This window comes from Tasmannia lanceolata, unplaced genomic scaffold, assembly GCF_043159265.1.
Source record: "Tasmannia lanceolata isolate RefF3 unplaced genomic scaffold, GAP_Taslan_0.1 ptg000015l, whole genome shotgun sequence".
Classification (NCBI taxonomy): Eukaryota; Viridiplantae; Streptophyta; class Magnoliopsida; order Canellales; family Winteraceae; genus Tasmannia; species Tasmannia lanceolata.
Window position 1 is genome coordinate 7,614,800 of NW_027518692.1, and position 24,724 is coordinate 7,639,523.

The window sequence follows — 24,724 nt, forward strand, 5'->3', positions numbered from 1 at the left end:
ATCTGACAGGACGGCGGAGCTTATGTTTGAAAAATACCAAGTCCCAACATTGTTTTTAGCCAAGAATGCTGTATGCTTTTGGTCCATCCTTGCTTGTTTATCTTTCTACCTGAACTTCAATTCAATTTGAATCACAATCACATGTTTGTTATTGTATTCTTCATTTTTCCATTCTTACCAGTCCATGATTGTTTCTAATCTTGGACCCTTAAACTTTTGTCTTTTCCATTGTCAGGTTCTCACATCTTTTGCTTCTGGACGTGCAACCTCATTGGTTGTTGACAGGTTGGAGTTAATTTACTTTAATACTTGTTCTAGTTTCATTTTTCTCCTTGGCATTTTATATTGTTATTCATGGACAATTTTTTCTTTTACATAAGTTGGTCTGGGCAGAACAAAACCTTTTAGGCTTTTACAAAGATAACTCAATGAATTTCAATCTTGTGACCTCATTATATGGTTTCTGCAAAGTGCTCTTGCTACTTGCTATCGAGGGCTTTGGCTATTCCTACACACAATTCTCAGTACTTGAATGCATTTCGTAGTCTGAATCAGTACATTCCTTTTGGTTTTGTTCTGTCAAATCTATATAATGTTATTCATTCTACTATATCTATATCTTATGGCCGTAATTATTTTGAATGATTCTGACAATCCTAATTTAACTTCTTGCTTTGATGCATTTAATTCTGTAGCACTGTATACATGGGATCATTTTACTTCAATTGTTTCCTAACCTCATAGGAAGTATTTTCTGAATAATACCACACAATATTAACCCCTGTTTAATTCACAATCAAGTCATTCTATCATCATTTACATTTATTGACTAGTCTAGCGCTCTCCAGAGTGGCTAGTGTGTGGACTATTCCAGTCCCTCCTAGAGTAGGTACTTTTGAACGGGCAGCAATAAAGGAAAGAATTAAGACGGTGGACTTTTTATTCATTCATTGCAAGTTTGCTAGAGACATTTGAAGCAAGCTGAATAACAGATTCGTCATATCCTGGGTTTTTCCTGAATCCCTTCTAGACTTGCTACTAAGTTGGAAGGCTAATCCGTGGAACAAAAGAGGCAAAATTCTATGGTACATGTCTTTTCTAGCCACATTATGGGTCATTTCGATGAGATCTCTGATTATGGTTCTGCTCCGCCGCCGTGGAGATTCCTCAGTATTATGGATGAGATCTCTGATTATGTTTCTGATTCGGCTACAGTTTTCTCACATATTCGGAGATCGGCAAATGACGAATCTGATTCCCTTGCCAAATTTGGGGTTAGCAGGGCTAGTTGAGAGCGGTTTGATTATCTCCCTCCGTAAATTGTATTTTCTTTTTCCTTTTCTTTGTATTTTGTGAACCTTCTCGGTTCCTTCCTTCAATATATTAATATTTCAAAAAAAAATAAAAATAATGGGTCATTTCGAAGGAAAGGAATGCCAGGGTTTTCAAAGGCAAATCGAAGAGCTCTTCCTCTTTCTATTTAGAATTGATGAAGAAAAGGTAAGTGATTGTGTCATCTATTTCTTGGGTAAAAATCTCTCCCATCATTTAAATTTATGTCTGCATATGACCTTGGGAGAGGTGGAAGGACATTGGTGTCAGCGGGGAGAGAATACAGAAGACGATTCAAGATTGGATACCCCCTCTGCCAGGTTCCTTAAAGCGTAACTTTGATGACTCAAGCTTGGGGAATCCTGGTCCTGCTGGTGTTGGGTGGAGTTCTTAGAAACGAGTTGGGAGCGGTTCTATGGGCTTATGCTGGGCCTATTGGGACGGTCGACGCTTCGGAGGCAGAAGTGCGCGCTGCATACCAAGGTCTGGAGCTAATTAAGAAAAACAACCTTGATAATATAGTGGTAGAAGGAGACTCATCAAATATTATTAGATATCTCAAAGGTGTGCATAAACCTCCTTGGAGATTTAAGAGGTTGTTCAATGAGATGTTTGACTGGGTGAGACCCATGAAGGTAGAGTTTATTCAAGTTCGGTTGTTCAATGAGATGTTTGACTGGGTGAGACCCATGAAGGCAGAGTTTATTCAAGTTCGGTGATCGGCTTATCAGGTTGCGGATAGTTTAGCTAGAGAAGGAGTCTTTAAGGATTTTCTTTTTTTAAAAAAAAGGAGTCTTTAAGGGTTCTCTAGCTCTCTTTGATTCTCTCCCACTAATGTTGTATTCTCTTTCTCTCTGTGTTCCTTGACCATCTCGGTCATTTCATTAATATATTTGGTAACCATTTAAAAATAAAATAAATCCTGCTTACCTCCATTTTTTTGAATGACAATAAAATATCAGTAAGAAATAGAGAAAATGAAATGACAAGGCCGAGGGGGACTCAAAAAAAGAAAAAGAAAAAGAAAAAGAAGATAAATCACAACCCCTAGAAAGAAAAGAAACAAACCTACCAAGACTACAAGGACTCAAGGAGGAAGAAAATACAAAACAGTAATATGATCTCTATCAATCCCAGAGTGGGCAATCTGGTCTGGCTCATTGGTAGCCGAATGCCAAACATGTCGACGATCCACATTTTGACTTGATCACATCCTAAATTTCTTCGATGGTGTTAGCGAATCTCCAAGGATAGAAATCATGTTACTCACACGCCTAATAGCATTGAGGGAATCCCCCTCTATGATGAGTTATGTCACAAATATCTCCGATATTTTCAAAATATCACGTTTTTATCGTGACATTTTGATAAAACGACAAAATACCGAAATAGATAAGTTATGTCACAAATATCTCCGATATTTTCAAAATATCACGTTTTTATTGTGACATTTTGATAAAACGACAAAATACTGAAATAATCACGAGATTTTAAAAATATAGCTATATTTTCATTTTTGTCATAAAATATCGTGATAATATCACTATATTAACCTGATATTTTTACAATATTTTTATTTTATATTTTTCTTAAATTTATATTTTATATATTTTTAAAATAGTTATATTTTTATCATTTTTCATGATATAAACCCGAAAAATAAAAATATTTAATATATCCCAAGATTTTCCCTTGCCGAGAAATTCCTGAGAACGATAAAAATAATTTGTGACATAGATGATGAGACGATCTATTGCATTTTAATCAAATAGCATACCACACAGAACAGCATGGACAAATTGCCTCATTAGGATCTTTCTCGCTGATGAGACCTAAGAAAGCCCATCTAACCTCACTCAAAGGGCTCTTTAGCAGACCTCCAATGCTAGCAGGGCCTGGATTTCCGAGACTTGACTCATCAAAGTTCAACTTCAAAATAGCAGGAGCATGATTTTGAATTTCCCAAAATTTCCCCAGAATGATCGAGATTTCAATTTCCATCCCCACTGAAACGAAATCTATATGACTTCCTTTCACATCATTATTTCTCTAGAATTTTGACTGAAATTTCTGAAAATTGACTAAAATGGTCGGAACGACAAAAAAATAAAAATAAAAAAAATGAAAAAGATGTCATTATTTGTATTTCATTTTATTTTATTAATGTAGAGAATGATATCTGGTAGGCAACATCATTGAACTACAGAACAAATAACCTCATCTTATGCATGGGATATTAGATCGGCATGGGATGATTAATATCTTGTAACTCTATGTGGTATTGACATAGAGTTGGGGTCCTTAAGTGGGAGACTAGTCATTGTACTCTTTTATACTTCACTTCATTATATTTCTCTATTTACTTTACTATGTTAGAGATCCACGACAATGCATGTCACTAGGTGTTCGATGTGATTTATTTTAGTCATAGGTATTCGATGAGATTAAGCCATTTTTTTGAATGATAACGATGGGATTAAGCCATTACGGATGGTTTTATTGGTTATGTGATGGTTTCTAAGTATGTATTTGTGCTTATTCTAGCATTTCCCAAAGTTTCATTTTAAAATTTCGTCATTTTCAGATGTTTCCATCTGTTTCTGTGATTTTACAACATTTCCACCGAAATTTCCACTGAAATCGAAATGTTTCCATTTCCATTCTGACGGAACCCGAAACCGGAATTTAAACCTTGCCCAGGAAGGATCCCATCCGGGGCAAGGGCGATCCTTGCCACAGCTGCTTAGTCGGATTTCTGTTTACCTCCATTGTGCTTGGTTTTCCTTCTCAAATGATCTACAAATTCTGGGACAAATGTCATTTCAACTAGAGGCAGATGCTAGGTTAAGTGGTTAACACACGCAAACCCTTTTAAGTTGCTCTAGGCCTTTTCACCATTACGATGTTCTAAGTCTTTCTTACCTCAAAATATCTTATTAGCATCTTAACGATTGAATTTGTTTTTCTTCTAGTCACATTTGTCATTGGCCTGCATATTTACTAATTCATTCTAGAAAAATAGATACCAAGTAGATTGTTGTAGGTAATTTATAAAATGTTATTGCATATATACTGTGTATTATGCCTTACTTTTGTTCTATACTTATCCCAACACTGCAAAAGAATCTTGTTATTGTTCATGTCTACATTTCCCTCATGTTTTTCTTGTGTCTGATTGTGTCTGTGGAACATGCAAGTTGTGGAGTGATTGATATAGTGTTTCTCGTACGGAAAAACCTTCACTGATGTACTGTTTACATCTAAAGTATCTTTGTATGATCTTTCTTCATCAACTTGTAGTCTAACTATCCTTTCTCTTTCATCCTTTTTTTTCCTTTTGTCTATTTTCTTTGATACTCTTCTACGTCATTTTGACTTGATTGCTCGTGCTTTCCCAATCAACTAGTGACTACATGGTCGTCTTCATATTAGTTATTTACTTTGATTGAAGATATATGAACATGTTTGTTTTCTTCTTTTTGTGTTATCTATTCTGCTTGCTTAACAAGAGATATAATGGCCAAACATGCTTGCCCATCATGGTTTCCTACTGATTTAACTACAATAATAATTTTACGGAGCTGATATATTCACCCCTTAATTTTATGATGGGCCCCCTTTCCATAGTTTCATGAATGATTGGGTAATGCCGCTCTGTGTGTGTGTGTGTGTGTGTCAAGTCTCAACTCTTTTTCCCTCTATTTCTCACTTAGCGGCAATCATGTAATTATTTTAAGTTTGATTAGTAATTTATTAACATAATGGGTATAGAATTGAATTGTGCTCAATGGTGTAATTAATTATTGAATGTCTCACTTAGCAGCAATCTTGCAATTTTTGTAAGTTTGATTAATAATTTAATATCATAAAGGTTGTAGAACAAATTTTTTGCTGGACAGTGTTAGTTCTATGCTCTCCCATTCTCCTTCTTAGATTCATTCACGACACCCACAACTGGATGACTATGGTCAAACCAGTCAAAACGACACTTATACTCTTCTCTGCCTTTACCACCTTTTCTTGTCTTCCATAGGGTGTAAGAGGTCCTCGTGGGCTCCACTTGATAATTTAAACAAAAAAAAAAAAAAAACTCTCATTTTATGTGAAAACATAAAATGAGATATCTTGTTCATAAGAGACGAGATCTGGTCTTCCATAAGAGACGAAATCCTGTTCATTTCTATATGAAGTGCACACAAGTCAATTTTATGCTGTTAAATAGATTTTTTTTTTTCATTTTTGTCAAAGAATCTAGGATGAGTCTATAAAGGTTGTCTTTTTACAGAACGTTTTTTGCATTCTTTTTTTTTAATTTTCGAATCAAAAAAGCTAAAAACATGTTTGGCAATGTCTTGGGAATCATTGTTATTGGTTTTCTTTTTGCTTCAGAAACGCTAAAAGGAAACGAAAAAACCACTGCCACAGATACCAAAATCCAAAAATATCAAACGCTAAATTGGGTTTTTGGGGATTTCACGGAGGCCCTTTCTCTAATGCCCTAAACGCCCCCCCTCCTCTCTCTCTCGATGATCTTCTCAGGCCTCTACAAAACAACCGCCACAGACAGATTACAACATCTCAAGGAGATGTCGGCCAACAAGTGTCTCAAAACCCTAGATATCTTCTGCTATTTTTTTCCTTCATTTGTTATTTTGCTTTGCCTTTCCCCCCTTTTTTATCTGTATTGAGAGCGAAAACAAAGCTTACTCTTACCTTTTCAACACCTGTTTCTCTTTTAAACCCATTCTCTACCTCCTATCAGCAACATTATCATCATCATCTCCAATTGAAGAGGACATGTCTTTACCTACCCATCCCCATCTCTCTTTCTTCCTCTCATTTTTCTTTTTTTTATCCTCATTAGTCTTTACGTACCCTCCTTTCTATTTTTAGTCCTCATATTTTTCTTTCCATTTTTAACGCATTGAGGACAATGCATAATTCAAGTATGGGGGGTAGCTTTTAGAAACTTTCCTTCTCTAGTCTTTTCAATAATTTAAAGTTAGAAAGTTTCTTTTCCTTTTGTTTTTGGTATTTCTCTCAAATTAGAAAGAACTTGGTATTTTTAGAAAGAAAGTTGTTATCCTATTTTAAGAAATAAAGTTGGTTGATATTTTAATTTTGGAATTTGAAAACTTAGAAAGAATACTTTCCTTTCTTAGTTTTGTTTTCTTTTGGAATCTTTCTTTTAAAATGATTTAAATAAGAAATAGAAATAGAAACTTGCTTTTTATATGGTATGGATAAAAAGGAAAGAAAGGTTGAAACAAAAGAAAGAAAGAATGATTTTTAGAAAGTTTGCTTCTTGATTATAGTTTTGATTTGTAGCCTTTTGACTTGAGCTATTAGGTCTGAAGGGTTTTTACGCCTACTTCCTTAAAGCCAAGTGGCTTGAGAGCAACTGACTGAAAACTCCTTACATGGGACAATTAGAAAGCTTAATAAATCAAAGCATTGCACGTAATCACAGGTAAAGTTTGAACTCATATGCATCAATGTCTATGACATATGCAAATCAAAGATTAGTCGGACACTGTTTAGTAGCCTGGGTGTCTGGTGCATGCCCTGCATGTCATTCACGCCAAAAGCAGTAGAGGATTACAAAAACTGAGTTCAATTCTTAGAAAGTAATGGAAAAGTGTAAAGGATGGTGGACCATATAAGATTGCAATTTTTCTATTAAGTTTCAAAATCAAATTTCTTTTATGGTACGATTACATTAGAGGCAAGTTTAAGGGAGCAAAGTAGGACAAATTCAAAAGAGGATTCCTTGATTAAAATATTTTTCTAATTTTTTTCAACTTGGGATAGGATGCAAAGTTTAAGTATGGGGGTATTCTTGTTCTTCTATTTTGAGTAATTTATCAAAGAAAAAGGATTATAATTTTTTTGGGTTTATTCTATAATGAGATTTGGAAAGAAAAGTTTATTTTTAGAATTTTGTGCGTATATTCACAGCAAACACACACGAGACAAAACTCGTTCACTAGGGTAACCTAGGGGTTTAAAGGCTTGTTGTACATGCTAAGTGCAATCGTGATTCCTACGAAAGTGAGTTAGGATTTTGTTTTTGTTTTTATTTTTATTTTTGTATATATTCTTTTTCTTTGCTTGAGGACAAGTAAAGTTTAAGTATGGGGAAATCTGATGAGCACATTTATTTGTGAATTGTAGGTAGGAAAAGCATGCATTTTTGTTATTTAAAGCGGTACTACTACGGTACTTTATCAGTCGCCTTGTCAGACTTCAGTTGATTATACTTTGTTATTCCTGTTTCTGATGGTCTTCTTTTTTATGTTCATCTATGATGGAACGGACTACAACCTGAGGTAATGGCCTTAATGGTAAGAAGCATGCCAAAATTTCTCGTCAACACCCCTTATACCTAATATTGTAACCCTTGCTTCTGAAAGAATTCTGTATAGTACTCATATTCATTTCTTCCACATTTTTTTTAGATGTCTCAGGATTCTAAAGGGTTTACTTTCCCTGTAGGGTACAACTTCTATGGTTGGAAAGGGACAATCACTAGAAGGAATGGCTTACAAGGTCTCTGTTTCCTTTTCTTCAGGTAATTGCCAATTTCTATTTCGAATCATGCATAAACAAATACGGTACGTACCCTCCTTTCTATTTTTAGTCCTCATATTTTTCTTTCCATTTTTAACGCATTGAGGACAATGCATAATTCAAGTATGGGGGGTAGCTTTTAGAAACTTTCCTTCTCTAGTCTATTCTATAATTTTAAGTAAGAAATTTTCTTTTCCTTTTGTTTTTGGTATTTCTCTCAAATTAGAAAGAACTTGGTATTCTTAGAAAGAAATTTTTTTTTCCTATTTTAAGAAATAAAGTTGGTGGATATTTTAATTTTGGAATTTGAAAAATTAGAAAGAATACTTCCCTTAGTTTTATTTTCTTTTGGAATCTTTCTTTTAAAAGGATTTGAATAAGAAATAGAAATAGAAACTTGCTTTTTATATGGTATGGATAAAAAGAAAAGAAAGGTTGAAACAAAAGAAAGAAAGAACGATTTTTAGAAAGTTTGCTTCTTGATTATAGTTTTGATTTGTAGCCTTTTGACTTGAGCAATGAAGTCTGAAGGGTTTTTACGCCTAGGTCCTTAAAGCCAACTGGCTTGAGAGCAAATGACTGAAAACTCCTTACATGGGACAATTAGAAAGCTTAACAAATCAAAGCATTGCACGTAATCACAAGTAAAGTTTGAACTCATATGCATCAATGTCTATGACATATGCAAATCAAAGATTAGTCGGACACTGTTTAGGAGCCTGGGTGTCTGGTGCATGCCCTGCATGTCATTCACGCCCAAAGCAGTAGAGGATTACAAAAACTGAGTTCTATTCTTAGAAAGTAATGGAAAAGTGTAAAGGATGGTGGACCATATAAGATTGCAATTTTTCTATTAAGTTTCAAAATCAAATTTCTTTTATGGTACGATTACATTAGAGGCAAGTTTAAGCGAGCAAAGTAGGACAAATTCAAAAGAGGATTCCTTGATTAAAATATTTTTCTAATTTTTTTCAACTTCGGATAGGATGCAAAGTTTAAGTATGGGGTTATTCTTGTTCTTCTATTTTGAGTAATTTATCAAAGAAAAATGATTAGAATTTTTTTGGGTTTATTCTATAGTGAGATTTGGAAAGAAAATTTTATTTTTAGAATTTTGTGCGTATATTCACAGCAAACACACACGAGACAAAACTCGTCCACTAGGGTAACGTAGGGGTTTAAAGGCTTGTTGCACATGCGAAGTGCAATCATGATTCCTACGAAAGTGAGTTAGGATTTTGTTTTTGTGTTTATTTTTATTTTTGAATATTTTCTTTTTGTTTGCTTGAGGACAAGCTAAGTTTAAGTATTGGGAAATCTGATGAGCACATTTATGTGTGAATTGTAGGTAGGAAAAGCATGCATTTTTGTTATTTAAAGCGGTACTACTAAGGTACTTTATCATTCGCCTTCTCAGACTTCAGTTGATTTTGTTTTGTTATTCTTGTTTCTGATGGTCTTCCTTTTTATGTTCATCTATGATGGAACGGACTACAACCTGAGGTAATGGCCTTAATGGTAAGAAGCATGCCAAAATTTCTCGTCAACACCCCTTATACCTAATATTGTAACCCTTGCTTCTGAAAGAATTCTGTATAGTACTCATATTCATTTCTTCCACATTTTTTTTAGATGTCTCTCGATTCTAAAGGGTTTGCTTTCCCTCTAGGTACAACGTCTATGGTTGGAAAGGGACAATCACTAGAAGGAATGGCTTACAAGGTCTCTGTTTCCTTTCCCATTGATTATCCAATCGAGCCTCCAAAGGTGAAATTCAAGACATTGTGCTTCCATCCCAATGTAGATCTCTATGGCAGTGTTTGCTGGGACATTCTTCAAGTAGTTGCCAATTCCTATTTCGAATCATTCCTAAACAAATACGGTACGTACCCTCTCTTCTATTTTTAGTCCTCATATTTTTCTTTCTATTTTTAACGCATTGAGGACAATGCATAATTCAAGTATGGGGGGTAGCTTTTAGAAACTTTCATTCTCTAGTCTTTTCTATAATTTAAAGTTAGAAAGTTTCTATTCCTTTTCTTTTTGGTATTTCTTTCAAATTTGGAAGAACTTGGTATTCTTAGAAAGAAAGTTGTTTTCCTATTTTAAGAAATAAAGTTAGTGGATATTTTAATTTTGAAATTTGAGAAATTAGAAAGAATACTTTCCTTTCTTAGTTTTGTTTTCTTTTGGAATCTTTCTTTTAAAAGGATTTGAATAAGAAATAAAAATAGAAACTTGCTTTTTATATGGTATGGATAAAAAAGGAAAGAAATCTTGAAACAAAAGAAAGGAAGAATGATTTTTAGAAAGTTTGCTTCTTGATTATAGTTTTGATTTGTAGCCATTTTGACTTGAGCTATTAAGTCTGACGGAGTTTTACTCCTAGTTCCTTAAAGCCAACTGGCTTGAGAGCAACTGATTGAAAACTCTATACATGGGACAATTAGAAAGCTTAATAAATCAAAGCATTGCACGTAATCAAAGGTAAAGTTTGAACTCATATGCATCAATGTCTATGACATATGCAAATCAAAGATTAGTCGGACACTGTTTAGTAGCCTGGGTGTCTGGTGCAAGCCGTGCATGTCATTCACGCCAAAAGCCGTAGAGGATTACAAAAACTGAGTTATATTATTTGAAAGTAATCGAAAAGTGTAAAGGATGGTGGACCATATAAGATTGCAATTTTTCTATTAAGTTTCAAAATCAAATTTCTTTTATGGTACGATTACATTAGAGGCAAGTTTAAGGGAGCAAAGTTGGACAAATTCAAAACAGGATTTCTTGATTAAAATATTTTTCTAATTTTTTTCAACTTGGGATAGGATGCAAAGTTTAAGTATGGGGGTATTCTTGTTCTTCTATTTTGTGTAATTTATCAAAGAAAAATGATTAGAATTTTTTTGGCTTTATTCTATACTGAGATTTGGAAAGTAAAGTTTAGTTTTAGAATTTTGTGTGTATATTCACAGCAAACACACACGAGACAAAACTCGTCCACTAGGGTAACCTAGGGGTTTAAAGGCTTGTTGCACATGCTAAGTGCAATCGTGATTTTTACGAAAGTGAGTTAGGATTTTGTTTTTGTTTTTATTTATTTTTTGTATATTTTCTTTTTGTTTGCTTGAGGACAAGCAAAGTTTAAGTATGGGGAAATCTGATGAGCACATTTATGTGTGAATTGTAGGTAGGAAAAGCATGCATTTTTGTTATTTAAAGCGGTACTACTAAGGTACTTTATCATTCGCCTTGTCAGGCTTCAGTTGATTTTATTTTGTTATTCTTGTTTCTGATGGTCTTCTTTTTTTTGTTCATCTGTGATGGAACGGACTACCACCTGAGGTAATAGCCTTAATGGTAAGAAGCATGCCAATGTTTCTCGTCAACACCCCCTATACCTATTATTGGAACGCTTGCTTCTGAAAGAATTCTGTATAGTACTCATATTCATTTCTTCCACATTTTTTTTAGATGTCTCTCGATTCTAAAGGGATTGCTTTCCCTGTAGGGTACAACGTCTATGGTTGGAAAGGGACAATCACTAGAAGGAATGGCTTACAAGGTCTCTGTTTCCTTTCCCATTGATTATCCAATCGAGCCTCCAAAGGTGAAATTCAAGACATTGTGCTTCCATCCCAATGTAGATCTCTATGGCAGTGTTTGCTGGGACATTCTTCAGGTAGTTGCCAATTCCTATTTCGAATCATGCCTAAACAATTACGGTACGTACCCTCTTTTCTATTTTTAGTCCTCATATTTTTCTTTCTAATTTTAACGCATTGAGGACAATGCATAATTCAAGTATGGGGGGTAGCTTTTAGAAACTTTCATTCTCTAGTCTTTTTTATAATTTAAAGTTAGAAAGTTTCTATTCCTTTTCTTTTTGGTATTTCTCTCAAATTTGAAAGAACTTGGTATTCTTAGAAAGAAAGTTGTTTTCCTATTTTAAGAAATAAAGTTAGTGGATATTTTAATTTTGAAATTTGAAAAATTAGAAAGAATACTTTCCGTTCTTAGTTTTGCTTTGTTTTGGAATCTTTCTTTTAAAAGGATTTGAATAAGAAATAGAAATAGAAACTTGCTTTTAATATTATACGGATAAAAAGGAAAGAAAGCTTAATAAATCAAAGCATTGCACGTAATCAAAGGTAAAGTTTGAACTCATATGCATCAATGTCTATGACATATGCAAATCAAAGTGTGGGACCCGATCCCGCGAGAGGGGGTTGGGCGCGAGCCGCCATGCTCTCCCTTGGTCTCTCGTACCCACGCGATTGGCGTGTGCTCTTCTATTTTTGATTTTAATTCATCTTTTATGTGAACTTGTGATCACTAAGGCAATCCGAATTGCACACAAAAGAGAATGACAGAGTCGCCACCTAGATGTGGGATCTAGGACCCATAACTAACCAGAAATCTAGACTTGTACCTGGTTACAAGAATGGAAGGTATGGGGAGTTATCCACCACATGCACCATTCCTGCTCGATAATCGGTCTTCGATTCCAAAAGCTAACTCTTTTAAATTTATTTTAAATGGCTCATTCAATTCTCTGTTAATGTGCGAACTAAGTGACATGCATCCTAAAATCTAATTTCAATGTCGATCATAAGTGTGTAACTTGATTTCTTTATTTGTTTGAATTCAATCTAAGTGAGAGTTCTCCTAAAATTCTAATTTCATGGAAAAAATCCTAAGTGATTTAATTAAGCACTTACAAGAAAATTAATATACAAAACCCCACAATTTGTTGTGGAGCCGACTCGCGGTTGGTATGCCATCAGACATCCAAGCTGCCTACGTACCCAAGCCTCACTGGGATCAGAGTCGACATAGTTCGGTGCACCTAAGCTAAGCTAATTATGCCTAACTCAACTAAGACACCGACCTAGACGGGATTGACTGTTTCGACAGTTTTAAGAGAAATCATTTAATTCAAGTTGAGGATTTTATTATCCTAGGATTTCATCTAATATGCTATATGATTCTTATCTAAATGCAAGTTGCCCCTTAGACTAATGCAGGTTATCCTACATCCTAGTTTACTAGGCTTGTCCTAGGGAAAGATTGGGTGACTAGTGTAACTAAACCTATGGCACGGTTGCTATCTATAGCAAACGTCCGTGATGAGGCTGGACTCCTAACTCTAGGACTCCCTAAAACCTAAGACTCCCTAGAACCTAGGACACGACCTGACACCAGTGTTCCTAAATTGGGCTCTAATGATTCTTATGACGGAAACCGTAATCCAATGGTTCCGAAAGACTCGAGACAAATCGATTCAAGTTCTTGAAGTTAATGAATTTCAGATTTCAAGGATTTTCAGTTTCTGGACATTTAAGGATTACCAATGGTTCTAGGTTCACCAATTTTGGCCTAGAATAACATCCAAGGAAGGGAATCGTGCGCTCTTTCCTCGTACAATTTAATAATTAAGTTATAGCATCTTATTGCCTGGCATATCTCAGGATTTCCGTGGACAGTAACCTCGGAGCTAACAACATGCTATAGCTTAAATGTTCAAATTGTCAAAGATCGAGTGCAATAGGGATACGATTATGGATGCACTGGCCATTTTTCCAGGGAAATCTCAAGATCCTAAAATTTCTGTTTCAATGGATTTAGGAATTAATATGTGACAAAAATTCAAGGTTCTTTAGAAACTTTATGATGATTTTTAATTAATTTCGAATTTTCAATGGATTTTATCAATTTTAAACCATATGAGTGATTTTACAAGTGAAATTATTGCAAATGAATTCGAAATGAATTGAAACTTCTACAGCAGCAAGACATGATGGGATGTAGGTTATTGGAAGATTTTTACAGATTTTTACATTTAACTCATATTTAAGTTTGATTTAACAATTAATTGATTAGATTGCAAAAATAACACAGAAACTATTAGAAATAGGAATCTAAAATCAATGAAATTTCTACAGTAACAATATATAAGTAAACATAGCATTCTGTGAGATTTTCATGAATTTTGCAAACCATTTACTATCAGTTCGGATTTTTTAATGTTCAGACAAGATTATGAATTAACAATACATCCCATATGAAACAAGATCTAAATCACTTGAAAATTTTACAGCAATAAGAAATATGGAATATAAGATTTCTGTAAAAATTTTGGGAATTTTATCTGTAAACTGATGTCTGTAAAAATCCACCCAAAATCTGATAATTTTCAAAGAAAGCATAAAATAATATACCAAACTAAATCCACAAATTCTCAAAAATTCATGGTAGAATATACCGGCCTCATATTATTTTCTTACGAAATTTCATTAATTTTAAAAACCGTTTAGTATATAATTTATTTTTCTTCGTCAAAAAGATATTTTTGAAGAGTTTTCTATTTTTAAAACACGATTTTCGAGAAAATTACGACTCCGGAAAACATCCTCCAACCTTGTTCTGATGTGATGAACACAAGAAAAATTCAAAATTCCAAAAAATAGATCTTCCTGGGATGGCTATTTTTTCGAATTTCGTAATTTCTCAGCCATTATTTTAAATAAAATTCCACTCTTCACTCAAATTCTAAAAAACCATTGATCCAATGTCCGATCCGATCCGATAGTTATTTTACTCTATTTAAGTAGAACATCGTATTAAATTTTGGGACGAAAGGGAATTGAAACACCCATGCATATCATGATTTTGAGCACACACATATAATATTCAATTAAATTCAATTAAATGTTTAAAAATCATGCAAAAATATAAAAAAATACCAAATCATCCGGGAAAAATCTGAGAATAATGTACTAACCTGTGATAGAAATTCTCGACGAATCCGAGAGCCGAAAAAATCCGAAAATCACGCCGACGGGCAATCCGCTCGCTTACTTCTCTTTCTTTCTTCTTTTTTTGTTTTGTTTTTTATCTTGCTTCTCTCACGATGGATGGGGAGAGAGAGGTAGGGATGTGCTGTGAGAGAGAGAGAGAGAGAGAGAGAGAGAGAAATAATAGATACGACACTCTTTTTTTTTTTTTTGTTTTTTGTTTTTTTTTTGTTTTCAATGAGGAGATGGACGGAGTGATAGGGAGAGAAGGGCAGAGAAACAGAGGGAGATGGACAGATCGTGAAACACAGAATAGGAGTAAGAAAATCGTAAAAAAAAACAGAGGTAGAGAGTAGAGAGTAGGGAAGAGGAGATAACAGAAGCTATGAGGTTGAGGTGGAGAGAGATAGGGAAGGAGAGTGTGAGGGAAAATGGAGATGGAGAGGGGAGATGTAGATGTGGAGAAAAACAGAGGGAGTGGGGAAGAGCAATGGAGGCTGCTGTTCTTCCTCACCACACAAAAAAAAAAAACAGAGTCACCGTGATGGGCTATTGTTCACGGTTTTTTTCTTTTTTTTCGAACCTCCCCCCCTGTTGATCGTGAGAGAATGAAGACTTAGCCAATCAAAATGGAAATCACTCTCCCTCTTTGCATAGAAAGAAAACTCTCCTCTTCATCCCCGCCTCCCAGCCACAGACCCCGGTCCTTTTTTCGTTCGGCCTTCCTTCTTTTTTCTTTTTTTTAGAATCTTCCAGCCGGTCCTCCCTTTTTTCTCTCCTTTTCTGCCCAGAGAGAATCCCCTTGTTATCCTTTTTCTTCCTTTTTTTAATACTGGAATTCCTTTTCCATTCTTTGACAGCCGTTTGGGAATGTTTCCCATACGAGAAGCATATTTTCCTTTTTATTTTTTAATAAGTAAAGAATCTTTCTTCACTATGCGTTTCCACTAGCATGATCTAAACTGTGCATTTGATGGGACCACCCGACAATCTTAACCGCTCAAATATTGGGCTGCGATGAATTGATTGACCGTACCTTAACCTCTTCTATAAGATGATCCTAGCTATTCAATTGATGGGCCGCAACAAGAATGGGTTGGGCCCACCAACCATTTTCATGGGAAGATCTAACCCGTTCAACCTGTGGGCCAAAATGTAAATCGGTCGTGCTCATTAAATCTATTCCATGGGGTGATCCAAATCATCCAATTTATTGATCTGTAATAAAAGCAATTTGTATTCCTCAAACCCTCTTCGTAAGATGATCTCAACCGGTCCAAATGGTGGGTTGATCCGAGCCATCCAACTCACGACCTATCAAGTGAGTGACTTGGATCATCATAATGTGGGCCCCATTCCATGCTAGATGAACTCATTTTTTTCTTAAAATTTGATCTTTGAAATCCATAGCGACCTTTTTAGATGACTCGAACGCTCTTTTAGCTGGGCCCACTTACTCGGTGTTTTTAACTTGGCGGACCGAAAAGATCGAGAAAACATACGAGGCGGACACGGGAATAGAAAACACTGAAAAATTGACAGCGAAACCCTAATTTCTTTGTTGATCAAAGCGGAGCAAAAATGGGGTGTCTACACAAAGATTAGTCGGACACTATTTAGTAGCCTGGGTGTCTGGTGCATGCCCTACATGTCATTCACGCCAAAAGTAGTAGAAGATTACAAAAACTGAGTTCTATTCTTAGAAAGTAATGGCAAAGTGTAAAAGATGATGGACCATATAAGATTGCAATTTGTCTATTAAGTTTCAAAATCAAATTTCTTTTATGGTACGATTACATTAAAGGCAAGTTTAAGGGAGCAAAGTAGGACAAATTCAAAAGTGGATTCCTTGATTAAAATATTTTTCTAATTTTTTTCAACTTGGGATAGAATGCAAAGTTGGGGGTATTCTTGTTGTTCTATTTTGAGTAATTTATCAAAGAAAAAGGATTAGAATTTTTTTGGCTTTATTCTATAGTGAGACTTGGAATGAAAAGTTTATTTTTAGAATTTTGTGTGTATATTTACAGCAAACACACACGAGACAAAACTCGTCCACTAGGGTAACCTAGGGGTTTAAAGGCTTGTTGCACATGCTAAGTGCAATCGTGATTCCTACGAAAGTGAGTTAGGATTTTGTTTCTGTTTTTTTTTTTTTTTTGTATATTTTCTTTTTGTTTGCTTGAGGACAAGCAAAGTTTAAGTATGGGGAAATCTGATGACCACATTTATGTGTGAATTGTAGGTAGGAAAAGCATGCATTTTTTTTATTTAAAGCGGTACTACTAAGGTACTTTATCATTCGCCTTGGCAGACTTCAGTTGATTTTATTTTGTTATTCTTGTTTCTGATGGTCTTCTTTTTTATGTTCATCTATGATGGAACGGACAACAACCTGAGGTAATGGCCTTAATGGTAAGAAGCATGCCAAAATTTCTCGTCAACACCCCCTATACCTAATATTGTAACCCTTGCTTCTAAAAGAATTCTGTATAGTACTTATATTCATTTCTTCCACATTTTTTTTAGATGTCTCAGGATTCTAAAGGGTTTCCTTTCCCTGTAGGGTACAACGTCTATGGTTGGAAAGGGACAATCACTAGAAGGAATGGCTTACAAGGTCTCTATTTCCTTTCCCATTGATTATCCAATCGAGCCTCCAAAGGTGAAATTCAAGACATTGTGCTTCCATCCCAATGTAGATCTCTATGGCAGTGTTTGCTGGGACATTCTTCAGGTAATTGCCAATTCCTCTTTCGAATCATGCCTAAACTAATACGGTACGTACCCTCCTTTCTATTTTTAGTCCTCTTATTTTTATTTCTATTTTTAACGCATTGAGGACTATGCATAATTCAAGTATGGGGGGTAAGCTTTTAGATACTTTCCTTCTCTAGTCTTTTCTATAATTTAAAGTTAGAAAGTTTCTATTCCTTTTCTTTTTGGTATTTCTCTCAAATTTGAAAGAACTTGGTATTCTTAGAACGAAAGTTGTTTTCCTATTTTAAGAAATAAAGTTAGTGGATATTTTAATTTTGAAATTTGAAAAATTAGAAAGAATACTTTCCTTTCCTAGTTTTATTTCCTTTTGGAATCTATCCTTTAAAAGGATTTGATAAGAAATAGAAATAGAAACTTGCTTTTTATATGGTACGGATAAAAAGGAAAGAAAGGTTGAAACAAAAGAAAGAAAGAATGATTTTTAGAAAGTTTGCTTCTTGATTATAGTTTTGATTTGTAGCCTTTTTGACTTGAGCTATTCAGTCTGAAGGGTTTTTACGCCTAGATCCTTAAAGCCAACTGGCTTGAGAGCAACTGACTGAAAACTCCATACATGAGACAATTAGAAAGCTTAATAAATCAAAGCATTGCACGTAATCAAAGGTAAAGTTTTGAACTCATATGCATCAATGTCTATGACATATGCAAATCAAAGATTAGTCCGACACTGTTTAGTAGTCTGGGTGTCTGGTGCATGCCCCGCATGTCATTCACGCCCAAAGCAGTAGAGGATTACAAAAACTGAGTTCTATTCTTAGAAAGTAATGGAAAAGTGTAAAGGATGGTGGACCATATAAGATTGCAATTTTTCTATTAAGTTTCAAAATTAAATTTCTTTTATGGTACGATTACATTAGAGGCAAGTTTAAGGGAGCAAAGTAGGACAAATTCAAAAGTGGATTCCTTGATTAAAATATTTTTCTAATTTTTTTAAACTTGGGATAGGATGCAAAGTTTAAGTATGGGGGTATTCTTGTTCTTCTATTTTGAGTAATTAATCAAAGAAGAAGGATTAGAATTTTTTTGGCTTTATTCTATAGTGAGACTTGGAAAGAAAATTTTATTTTTAGAATTTTGTGTGTATATTCACAGCAAACACACACGAGACAAAACTCGTCCACTAGGGTAACCTAGGGGTTTAAAGGCTTGTTGCACATGCTAAGTGCAATCGTGATTCCTACGAAAGTGGGTTAGGATTTTGTTTTTGTTTTTATTTTTATTTTTGTATATTTTTTTTTTGTTTTTATTTTTATTTTTGTATATTTTCTTTTTGTTTGCTTGAGGACAAGCAAAGTTTAAGTAAGGGGAAATCTGATGAGCACATTTATGTGTGAATTGTAGGTAGGAAAAGCATGCATTTTTGTTATTTAAAGCGGTACTACTAAGGTACTTTATCATTCGCCTTGTCAGATTTCAGTTGATTTTTTTTTTTTGAATGGTAACTGAATATATTAATAAGGGAGAGACCAAGATAGTCCCCCCACTAATCCCACTGAGCCAGAATTACACAAAGGAAAAGGAAAAAAGGCAAGAAAACAAAAAGAAATTAACGGGGGAGAAAGTCGAAGAGCTCTAATGACTGCTTGATCGCTCCCGCTTTAGCCAACTTGTCGGCGGCTTCATTGGCAGATCTCCTGATATTTTGGAACGCTACAGAGTGCCCGGCTGTTATATCCGATATTTCATTGAAGAATCGAAGAAATCTCCAAGGAGGAACCACCGAACCTTTGAGCCACCTAATGACATTTAACGAGTCTCATTCCACGATAGTGTTCGCTACCCTCTCGCTTCCTAAGAGAAGAATGCTTTGGTAAGTGGCTCTAACTTCCGCTTCATTTGAGTCAGCAACACCTATAGGCCCGGAATAGGCCTGCACCACTTCCCCTTCTGAATTCCTGAAGACCCCCTGATCCCGGCTGGACCTGGATTACCGAAGCTTGATCCGTCGAAGTTTAGTTTGGAAAAACCAGCAGGAGGATTAACCCATTTCTGAGAAATTCTAGAAAGGGGAATTTGACTATTGCAAACCACTATCCAGCCCACCCACAGATCGAAAGCCGAAACAAATTTGAACATGGGCAGAGACCTCGCCCATGAGATTGATAGCGCTACTGCCTTGATATATAGATAGTAAGGAGAGTTTGCGCGTCCAACAAAAATCCGATTGTTTCTTTCTGACCACAGAACCCACAGTGTTGCCATTAACGAAAGTGACCATAAAACTTTCCCTTTTTTACTCCATGGACTGAAAGCCCACCCATCGAAAAGATCCTTCACTGTGGAAGGGAAAACCCACGCGATACCGAATCTCGACAGAACCCTTCCCCAAACCTCTTGGGCTACTCTACAGTGAATAAATAGATGTTCAACTGATTCCCCCGCGTCTATGCACATAGCGCAATGATTGACTATGATCATATTCCTTGCTCTAAAAAAATCCACCGTTTGAATACGGCCTTGAATCACTGACCAACCAAAGAAGCCTATTCTGGGGGGTACCTTTATCTGCCACACTTTTGCAATAGAAAGATTGACCGCACCCGGATTCATTCCTTTGTAGAAAGATTTTACCGAAAAAAGACCCGAAGAATCCCACAGCCATATCCTTTTATCCACCCCTGAAGAGCATATGTAGTTACCTTCCAAGACCTGAAGTAACGAGACCATCGAGAGCAATTCCCTGTCAAAGAAATTTCTGCGGAATAGCGGCTTCCATATCACCTTCTTGTCTCTACGCTCGAAGTACTCCTGAACTAAAGCATGCTTGTCAACGGCCACGACATATAGATCCGGGAACATCTCTTTTAAAGGAATGACGGAACACCATACCATATTCCAAAAAGAGATTCTATCCCCCGAGTAAACTCTATGACTGATGCCGCGCTCGAAACAAGGATACAGACGCATAATAGCCCTCCACAGGGTCACCCCTTATTTATTGAATCGATTTAAGGATCTCCAATTACCCACATCTGAGCCGTATTTTCCGCGGATAACTTTCGCCCATAACTACGACTGTTCCTCTCCATACCTCCACAGCCATTTCCCCAAGAGGGCAGCATTAACCTCTTTGATCTTCCGGATACCCAAACCGCCGCTAAGTACCGGCTTGCATACATCATCCCAGGAGACTAAAGAGAAGCTCCTTTTTTCCTTTGATCCTCCCCACAAGAACCTCCTCTGAATCAATTCAATCCACTTTGCAATAGAAGAAGGGCACTTGAATAACGATAAATGGTAGATAGGAATATTAGACAACATAGCCTTAATTAAAGTCAACCTGCCCCCTTTGGACACCAAATTCCTTTTCCAGGTATCTAGTCTCCTTTCGATTCTTTCCACAATGGGGACCCATGAACCTATTTTTGGTCTGCCACCTCCCAAAGGGAGCCCAAGATAAGAAGAAGGGAACCAATCCAAAATGCAACCCATTAGGTTAGCCAAAATCTTTGCTTCCTCCTCTCCAATGTTTACAGCATACATTCGAGATTTTGAAAAGTTAGATCTTTGACCAGTGACTATTTCGTAGCACCTCAGCACCGGTTTAAGATTCAAAATTTTCGAAATCTGGGGGGAACTGAATAAAAGAGTATCATCTGCAAATTGTAGATGAGATACCTCAACTCCATTCTGACCACATTGGATCCCCTTGACAAGGCCCACTGATTTACCTTTCTCCATCAGGAGGCTCAGAGCTTCAGCGATGATAACGAACAAGAAGGGAGATAATGGGTCCCCTTGCCTCAAGCCTCGGGACGATCTAAAAAATCCTTTTGGAGACCCATTTATAAGGATGGAAAACCAAGCCAACGATAAACAACTTTTTATCCACCCTCGCCACCGATTCCCAAACCCCATTTTCCCAAGGAAATGATCCAAACAATGCCATTCAACTCTGTTATACGCTTTTTCCATGTCAAGTTTGCACACTACCCCTGCCGATCCCGTCTTGACCAACCAGTCCACCGTTTCATTCGCCACCAACGAGCAATCCAAAATCTGCCGCTGGCTTACAAAGGCACACTGATTCAGCGAAATAATCAGAGGAAGAACCACTTTTAATCTATCTGCCAAAATTTTTGACAGGACTTTATAAAGGCAACCAACTAGACTGATAGGTCTAAAGTCCGAGACCTTCACCGCGCCTTTAATTTTTGGCAGCAGAGCTATGAACGACACTCCAGTACCTCTATCCAACTCCATACCTTCAAAGAAGTCCTGGAAAAATTTAAAGATGTCCCATTTAACAAATTCCTAGCATGATTGGAAGAATGCCATACAAAAACCGTCTGGCCCAAGAGCTTTGTCGCGGGCCATCGAAAAGACCCCTATCTGTGACCTCTTCTTCCGAGAACGGCCTTTCCAGCGCCAGCCAACTGTTTTCATCGAGGACCTGAAAATGCACGTCATCTAATATCGGTCTCTCGAAGGCTTCCGACGAATATAACAATCGGAAGAAATCCAGAATTTCCTTGGTGATGACTTCCGGATTGAAAGATGGAACACTAGCGACCTCTAAAGCCGCTATATGATTGTTTCGCCTCCTTGCACTAGCTATACTATGAAAGTAAGCTGTGTTTTTGTCCCCCTCCTTTAACCACAAAGCTCTTGATTTCTGCCTCCACGATATTTCCTCCTGCAACAAAAGACGACTATGCTCTTCCTTGTAACGACCCAATTCTATCAACTTTTCCTCTGAAGCATTCCCTTCCTCGTCCTCCAATGAAATAGCTTGGATATTGTCGAGTAATCACAATTTTCTTGCGGATCTTTCTCCCTGTCTATTAGAGTTCCATTCTTTGAGTTTCTTTTTAACCTCTCTAAGTTTTTCCCCTATTACGAAGTCCGCCGCTCCTTCGGCCTTGTGCGCTACCCACCAGCCTCTCATTAACTCCTCCATCTTCGGGATTTCGAGCCAAGCTAGGTCAAACCTAAATGGAGAGGGACCCCAAGAATTCAATCTTGGATCCAATAATAGAGGGCAATGGTCCAATACAGAATGAGTTAGAGCCTTTTGAAATGAGGGCGGAAAGATGGATGACCACTCTGAGCAAAACAAAAACCAATCAATTCGACTCATCCTAGAGTTTCTAGACCATGTAAATTTAGCCCCCGACAAAGGAATATCAATCAATTCATGCCTAGCAATAAAATCTGAAAAGTCACCCATAAACAGATTGGATCTTCTGCATCCCTTCCTTTCTTCGACCCATCCAACTTCGTTAAAATCTCCCCCCAAGCACCACGGATGTCCCCATTTATTCTTGACTATGGCTAATTCTTCCCTTTAAAGAACTTTATCATTCCTCACTGTTGGGCCATATAAACCTGTGAAGGTTACCAGGATGGGATCCCCCACCTTCCTCAAGACAATTGAAACTGAAAACTTACTGTAAGCCCAATGGTTTCCACCTTGGCATTCCCATCTTATTTTGATGATTCCAATACACAAGTGATTAATGATCACTAATATGTTTGATTGTCTAAGTTGTAGATCACATTGGTGCTAAGACAACATTGCTTGGATTGAGGCCAAGAAACACTCATTGGACCACATCATGAAGGCCAAAGACAACGAAGTCCAAGACAAAATGAAGACTTGAAGAATCCATTGAAGATCAAGTTATATTAGATTGTATTAAGATCCAATCCTAGTTTAGGATTTTGAAAGGCATAATTAAGCAAATAAACACACACCCTAAATATATAAGTGATTGCCTTTGTGGAGTTCCAACACCTTGGAACCCTCATAGCAATCCCAACTTGGTGTTAAGTTGGAAGCCTAAAAACATGAAGTGAAAATCTGCTCAGCATAGGCTTCTCGGAACTCCGAGAGAAATTCTCGGAACTCCGAGAAATATTCTCGGAACTCCTAGAAATGGTCCAGTAGACTTTTTTCAACTTCTGTGTGTATTCCCGGAACTCCGAGAACACTACAACGGTCGGAAAAAGAGCCGTTTGGAATTTTGCTGGAATTACCTCAATGCCATTGAACGGTCATATTTGGTTTTTCCTATATATATGGGCATTCCAAACATTCAAATTATCAATCCTAACACTCTAAAAACCTACTTGAACATCCTTAGAGTGAATCAAACTTGTTTATGCCTCTCATCATCTAAGATTAGGATTTGGATCTTTAGGCTATATTTGTACATCTTCTACAAAGTTGTAAACCCTTGTGAGAGATTTTTGTTCTTTCTTTCTTATTCAAGAAATTGTATTCGGGCGAGTGTTCGGAGAAGCGTAGCCCATTCTCCGTGGTGAAGATTGCCACCAAGGTTAAAGGTAATCGGAATTTGTAATCGGCACCGATCTTCGCCGAAGTTAAGAAAATCACTTAGTGAAGCCATCAACGGGTCTTTGTTGGTGGAGTGGAGTAGGCCTCGCGTTTTGAGGACCGAACCACTTTAAATCTCGGGTGCACTCTCTCTTGAACTCTAGCTCTTTATTTTGCATTGCACCTCTAGATTTAACTTGTGTGCTCGAATTTCATTTTGATCTCTTAATCTCCAATTTAGGTTTGAGTTTTCAAAAGATTAAAACTTGATAGAAACCTAATTAATTTTCACTCCTCATAGTTGCCGTACTTGGGACCACCCTTGGATTTTTACTTGGTATCAGAGCAAAGGCTCTTAAAAGATTTTCTTTTCTGTAAATCTTTGGAAAATTTTTCTTTAAAAATTTCAACAAGGGAAAGATCATAAGATCTTTGGCAACTTTCTAATTGTGAAATGGCGGATAGAAATGGAACCGGACTTCCGGAGGGCCATTCCACAACTAGACCTCCCTTCTTTAATGGGTCCAACTATGGACATTGGAAGACAAGGATGCGCATATATCTTCTTTCGATAGATGTGGAACTTTGGCATATTGTTGAAAATGGATACATTTTGCCTTCCACACCATTTGAAGAATGGAATACGGTAGAAAAAAGGCATGCAAATTTAAATTACAAAGCTATAAATTCTTTGTTTTGCGCCTTCTTTACGGAGGAGTTTAATCGAGTTGCTCTTTTTTATTCCGCCAAGATTATTTGGGATACACTTGCCGTTACCAATGAGAGAACTTCTCAAGTTAAGGATTCCAAAATAAACTTGTTAAAGAGCAAATATGAAATGTTTAGAATGGATCAAAACGAAAGCATTTCCGAAATGTATACCCGTTTTTTTAAAATTTCTAATGAATTAGCAAATCTTGGTAAATCTTATCCTACTGATGAGCTTGTGAGTAAGTTGCTTAGG

The 24,724-nt window shown here is 36.3% G+C and overlaps 1 protein-coding gene and 2 long non-coding RNA genes across 3 annotated transcripts in view; all 3 read left to right on the plus strand.

Moving 5' to 3' along the window:
• Positions 1-24,724, plus strand: part of ARP4A (actin-related proteins 4A) — a 64,558-nt gene that overhangs the window by 8,231 nt on the left and 31,603 nt on the right. Inside the window, 2 exon segments of the mRNA XM_077396226.1 lie at positions 10-70; positions 236-285. Of these exon segments, the coding sequence (XP_077252341.1) occupies positions 10-70; positions 236-285 (111 nt within the window).
• LOC143893048 (uncharacterized) lies at positions 7,646-11,143 on the plus strand. Its single transcript, XR_013255691.1, has 5 exons — positions 7,646-7,676; positions 7,828-7,903; positions 9,251-9,420; positions 9,572-9,784; positions 11,093-11,143. It is a non-coding gene; the product is annotated as an uncharacterized LOC143893048 (long non-coding RNA).
• Positions 16,546-17,448, plus strand: LOC143893086 (uncharacterized). The gene is made up of 3 exons (XR_013255715.1): positions 16,546-16,822; positions 16,945-17,114; positions 17,266-17,448. It is a non-coding gene; the product is annotated as an uncharacterized LOC143893086 (long non-coding RNA).